This window comes from Salvelinus fontinalis, chromosome 2 (genome assembly GCF_029448725.1).
Source record: "Salvelinus fontinalis isolate EN_2023a chromosome 2, ASM2944872v1, whole genome shotgun sequence".
Taxonomy (NCBI): Eukaryota; Metazoa; Chordata; class Actinopteri; order Salmoniformes; family Salmonidae; genus Salvelinus; species Salvelinus fontinalis.
Window position 1 is genome coordinate 87,086,238 of NC_074666.1, and position 6,249 is coordinate 87,092,486.

General features: G+C 44.9%; 1 protein-coding gene across 1 annotated transcript in view; it reads left to right on the forward strand.

The window, feature by feature from the left end:
* LOC129830446 (BAI1-associated protein 3-like) overlaps window positions 1-4,379 on the forward strand; it is a 39,754-nt gene extending 35,375 nt beyond the window's left edge. Inside the window, exons 26-34 of the mRNA XM_055893025.1 lie at window positions 415-483; window positions 634-713; window positions 884-992; window positions 1,508-1,582; window positions 1,708-1,791; window positions 2,159-2,279; window positions 2,405-2,528; window positions 2,690-2,895; window positions 3,270-4,379. Coding sequence (XP_055749000.1) covers window positions 415-483; window positions 634-713; window positions 884-992; window positions 1,508-1,582; window positions 1,708-1,791; window positions 2,159-2,279; window positions 2,405-2,528; window positions 2,690-2,895; window positions 3,270-3,373 — 972 coding nt within the window. The 3' untranslated portion in view covers window positions 3,374-4,379. The remainder of the gene's footprint in view (window positions 1-414; window positions 484-633; window positions 714-883; window positions 993-1,507; window positions 1,583-1,707; window positions 1,792-2,158; window positions 2,280-2,404; window positions 2,529-2,689; window positions 2,896-3,269) is intronic.
* Window positions 4,380-6,249: the final 1,870 nt, after the last annotated feature.

Here is a 6,249-nt window from a genome sequence, read left to right on the forward strand (position 1 = left end):
ATCCTGGTAATCCATCTGGCCCTGCGGCCTTGTGAATTTTGACACAGGCAAGGGACAGTCATGCACGTCAATATCAGTTTCCATGAGAACGAGTTACATAAATGATACAGACCTTTGGTTCAAATAGTATTTGTTTTCTTGTTTTTTGGGGCATTTGATGGAGCTTGTTTGGAGTGCAAGACGGTCGGGGGGTTTCACATTTGGGACTATTCCATTGGTCCCTCATGTCAGGCAACCTTAATCCAGCACAGCTAAACTATTTCAAAGAAAACAAATACTATGTGAACCCAGGTCTGGTTACATAATGCTGTATGATATGGCATACTCAAATTGTGTCTTGCCTGGTAACCATTGTCACATTGCCTTGAACAGAGAGGTAAACCAGTGCATTGTGATATCGTGTGTTTTGTCTAGATGCTTTCAGAGCTGAAGAGGTACCTCCAACACATCAGCCTGTCCCCTGACTCCATCAACAACGATGATGTAAGACTGAACAGTACATTGTGCTCTGCTTCTGTTATGGAGCAGCAACCTCTCTGCTTTCTTTCTTTGTCCTTTCTGGGTTTGAAGACATTTCCTCGATAGGCTTCCCCCTAAGATGGGACACTGTTCTGTGACATTGTTCTGTTTCAGGCCGTGTCCCCCCTCATGAAGTACTTACGTGACACTTTAGTCATCCTCAGCAAGTCTCTGGTGAAGGAGAATCTGGCTAGGTAATTACCTGCTGTGTCACGTCTTTATCTAGACGAGCATCTTAGACATGCACACAATAACGATACCCCTCTGACACATTATGCTGTAGTACTGGTCATTATCCGGCCTTTATGATCACTTGACATACAGCGGATCGTTGTCTAACTGTGTTCTCCTGTCTTCTGCACAGAGTTCTCCTCGGCATGTGGGAGCTGCTCCTCAGAATGATCCTAGACACGGTGGCGGAGAACATGGGAGTCCAGGTGGAGTTCTACAACCGCTTCCAGTACACTGTGGAGGTCAGTGGTCTCTCTCTCTACCCCAGAGACAGGGAGAATCACTTTGGGGGCTTATTTCCACTTCTTCCTCTTCCTTTTCACCATCATCAGCTACTCTATCCTTGCTAATTACTTGTGTGGTATAATTTCCATACCACTGATATTCATCAGGTCTCTTGGCTGCTCAGTCCCTGCTGAGGAGAGTCCCCACTAGAATGGCAATGTGACAGTTCCTGTATTCTAATGGAGCACAGAGCTGGCAAGGGACACACGACAGATTTGGATGAAAAGTCAGGAAAATGCAAAGCTGCGTGGGTAGAACATGTGGTGTGTTCCATGGTGATCTCCTTCTCCTACTGGGGGCTTCACGCTGTCAGCGAGGATACATACCGGTCTGCTAATATCCTCTGACATATGCTCCAACAAAAGGCGTTAGTTATAGTTACCACCGCTAATTAGCTAGTCATGCCAGTCGAACAGAGCGGAGTATCAGAACATGTAACCTGAAACCTTCCCCACCACAATGCTCCTTTCAGGCCCTGGTGCAGTTCTTCTATGCTGATGGAGAGGGACTTGCCATAGAAGATCTGAAGAACCATGTCGACTACAAGGTGAGAGCACCAAGGGTTTATGTACCATTTAGCTACTTAATGCCTGACCCTGGTAGAGAGACTTTTCTAGTGGGGGTTGTTCAGCTGGTTCCTGACGAGCCCCCTCCCCACTGCTGTTCCTATAGGCTCTTGACGAGGAGCTGAGGCTGAACAAGTGTTCGTCCTTTGAGCTGATCGAGCAGTACTTCCTGGAGAAGATCTCTCAGCAGGTAGTCTGCAGCCTGCTGGGCTGCCACATGTGACTCTAGCCCCCAGGCTAGTGTAGTGGGGGAGTGTTGATTAGGAGCTGAAAGATCACAACACATTTTCTTTTTCTTTATCTCTTTAATGCTTTTGTGGTCGCTAACTGTATTCTGTAACAGCGGTTTATTTTAGAACGCCTGAACAACTTTACAGGCATGTCTACTTACTACAAGCATTTCGCTCCACTCGCATTAACATCTGGTAACCGTGTGTATGTGACAAATAAAATTAGATTTGATGTCCAGGATTCACTGTACTGAATGGATGTATAACAATCCAATCCAATCAATCACCTGTTTTATATATGATTTCTAATATGGATCTGCCTTTCAGAGAACACTAAAGCACACCCGCTTTGGCCGCGTCAGTGTGAAGTGTTACTATGATGCTTCTGAGCAGAGGCTCACGGTGGAGATCCTGCATGCCGCCGATCTCATTGCGTTGGACGCCAATGGTAAATATCAGAGTTCCATTGGCATGCAGCTCCATATGCAGAAAGAATTCCAATCCAATCTTCTGTATGAGCCCCCCATTCGTTCCTGTTTCTCTCTCTCTCTCTCTCTCTCTGGTGCCACACAGGGCTGAGTGACCCCTTTGTCATCGTGGAGCTCTGTCCCCACCACCTCTTCCCCATGGCCAAGAGCCAGCGCACCCAAGTGAAGCTCAAGACCCTGCACCCAGTATTTGATGAGCTCTTCTATTTGTGAGTGTCTAATCCGCCTTCTGTATGCACTAACGGAGAAGGAAATGTTGGGATTGGTGGATGATATGATAATTCCCTCTTGACAGCAGCTAGATTGAAAAGCAAAACATGGAGATGTAGACTTCAGTTTGACTCATTTTCCTCTATCTGCTGTCCCACAGCCATGTCAGCCCAGAGCAGTACAGGCACAGGTTTGCCTGTCTGACTTTTACTGTGATGGACTATGATTGGCTGTCCACCAACGATTTTGCCGGGGAGGCATTGGCCCCGCTCAGTGACTTCTGTTGGCCAGGGAGACCCAACGCCTCAGCGGCCGGAAAGACCATCCAGCCGACCATTCTGCACCTGGCCCGGAGCAAACCCAGCGGTAGGGAGCAGGGTTAGGGTCAATTCGATTTAAATTCAGTCAATGAATTAAGTAAACCCGAATTCTAATTCCACGTTTTCCTCATCGAAAAGAATTTAGGAAAATTTGAATTGTAATTTCAGTTTACTTCCTGAATTTACTGAATTGAAAGGAATTGACCCCAAACCTGGTAGGACAGTCTGCCGGATAGACTACATTACATAACACTACTCCTCACTGAGCGGGAACGGGCCCCCAGGGGGGAGAGCCTGTTAAGTCTGGGAAAGGTTTCCTATTACTTCTGTAATCCAACCTAGCGACCCGTTCAATCTAAAGGTAATTGTGGCAGGCGTTGGATGGATGCACTTACGTCTCTGTTTGCTCTCTCCATCCAGAGAAGCCAATCATGAGGATTTTGGACGCACGGACAGGAGACGGAGAGGCTCAGGAGTTTGTGAGGAAGCTAAAGGAGATTGAGAAATCCATGGAAGAGGAGTGAAGCTGTCAGCACTGGTCTGGTGTATTGGTGTATTCTGACCATGTCTTTGCCACATGTGCTTTTGTACTTGTTGTACTACCGTATGTTTACAATGTTTACAGTTTTCAAATCCTCTTGTACGTACACTGAAATTGTAATGCTGAACAAAACACAGTAAGGCATTACTTTTTAAATTGTAATACGAATGTCCTGTCTCGCTGCTGTATTTTTATGCCTCAAAATCAAATGCTATTTGTCACACGCGCCGAATACAACAGGTGTAGACTTTACCGTGAAGTGCTTACTTACAAGCCCTTTCCAAACAATGTGGAGTTAAAAAGTAAGAAAGATCCAAGGGTCCTATCTGAGATATATGAGAAATAGCTTATCCTGTAATTATTATTTTGTTTTCTAATGAGCTAATTGAATGTTATCTTTGTTATATTATCTTTGTTGTATTACATCTCTAACATCTAACTGAATCTAAAACTAATTTGTAATTGGTATGTATTCAGTCCAATCATGTGGGTGGATCAATCTTTGGAAAGAAATATACTCACTACCGTTTCTGAGTTTATGGCGAAGTAGCACGAGGATGTAACACTGCAAGGAAAAGCCATCTGTAGCCGGGGTTTTATAAGTCAACACAAGGAGTAGGGTCACATATGGCTGCGTTTACACAGGCAGCCCAATTCTGAAATGTTTCAGATCTTTTCACACCAGCTCTTTTTCAGAGCTGATCTGATTAGTCAAAGGAACAATAAGTTACAGAAAAGAGCTCACAATTCGGCTGCCTCTGTAAACGCAGCCTATGTGACGCCATCTGTGCTCATTGATGATTGATAATTGGATGTTTATATCTCTTCAGATTACGAACCAAATCCCTGAAGAAAAGAGTATTAGTCCTCTATTTGTTATAATGTAAATGTGAACTTGTCCTTGTCCTTGGATTGCAATGGATTGTGCTGCTGTTTATTGTACCATTCAGATGAAGCTGTCTACAAATAAAGATTGTATTTGAATATGATGCACTAGCTCTTATCACATTTTGTGTTTCCTTCTTTGTAGTGGACTTGCCCATATGACATCAACATGTTGCTCTTCATGTTGCATGAGTCTTTTTCTAAATGGAAACCTAAATGGGCTCACAAACATATAGTAGCACTAGACACCTAGAAAAAAAACATTGATTAGAAATCTTCTGGGGGGGGGGACAGTCCTTTGTGTTTAGCTCTAAATGCCAGGGTTCATTTCGATTTCTTCCAGACGAAAGATTCCGTCTCTGTCAGTCTTGTGTCTACATGTTCTCTCTTCTCTGTGTCTCTTTATTTTGCTTTTCTCACTCTATCTCTACCCCCCCCCCCCCTCTCTCTCTCTCGCTCTCTCTCTCTCTGCTCTTGTCACTTAGTTTCAAGGCTTACAAAAGGAAACAGCAGATGTCTGTTTATAGTCACTCTCCTCACTTCCCTCAATGTCATTCTCAGATGCAGCCCTGTCTGCTCCCACCACCTCCACCTCCATTATCCTTCCACTCTCCCTCTTCCTCCATAGTGTTCCCTCTATCACAGTCCTCTTCCGGTTCCCCTCTTGACCTTTCAGACCTTCACTCACCTCAAGAGAGCCACCTTGGATGGAAAACACGCTGCTGCACGACCACAGTGACCCCAAAGAGAAACACTCAGAGTCCAGTAATAAGGGCAGCAAGGTTATGTTGATTATGTCTAATCTATCAAATCATAAAAGTCTGAACCACAATGACCTGATTACATCCCCGTCCCGCCTACACACAGTATTTGTGACTGATGGACTTCTGCAATAATATGGGCTAAGATAGATCGGTAGTGTTTTGATGGATATGTTGGGATGTTTTACAGAGAGAGGGAGTGTTAATTTGGTAATATCAATCAACCCCCCCCCCCCCCCCCCCCCAGAAAAAAATACCCAAGCCCAATGCTGCGTATCTGGTATTGGATTGAGTGTTGCCAGTGCTGTGGTGTCTCAGGTGTGATGGGGAGCAGACATTTCATGGTTCTGTAACCCAGACGTCATGCCCTGTGGTCAGAACCTGTTTAATGTAGCTATCATGCCACCTGACAGCTCTCTGTTTCTGTCCAGCTGTGACCTATCTCAGCTTCATTACCATTCCATTCCACAGCCTCCCTCTCACACCCTCTGATTGGTTCACTGTACTGCAACAGGAATCTACACTACAGCTCCAAACCAACAGGTATGCTTTTATTTTGTCGTTTGTTGATGCAGCAACACAGAAAAGCAAATGGAGGGAATTTGATATACAGTATGACCAAATATATTTCTGTAGATTACACATGGCAGGTAGCCTAGTGGTTAGAGCTTTGGGCCAGTAACACGGCAGGTAGCCTAGTGGTTAGAGCGTTGGGCCAGTAACACGGCAGGTAGCCTAGTGGTTAGAGCGTTGGGCCAGTAACACGGCAGGTAGCCTAGTGGTTAGAGCGTTGGGCCAGTAACACGGCAGGTAGCCTAGTGGTTAGAGCGTTGGGCCAGTAACACGGCAGGTAGCCTAGTGGTTAGAGCGTTGGGCCAGTAACACGGCAGGTAGCCTAGTGGTTAGAGCGTTGGGCCAGTAACCGCAACGTTGCTATATCAGATCTCCGAGCTGACAAGGTTAAAAATCAGTCTTTCTGCCCTGAACAAGGCAGTTAACCCACTGTTCCTAGGCTGTCATTGTAAATAAGTATTTGTTCTTAAACTGACTTGCCTAGTTTAATAAAGGTAAAATAAAGAAGAACATCAATGTAACATTCACACAATGAGCTAAAGGCTATTGACACTCAAGGAATGCTGTGCATGTGGTAGCTGTATTGCTAAAAAGTAAATTAAGCTCATCTATTTTTCAGTGGAGATAATGAGTTTTGTTT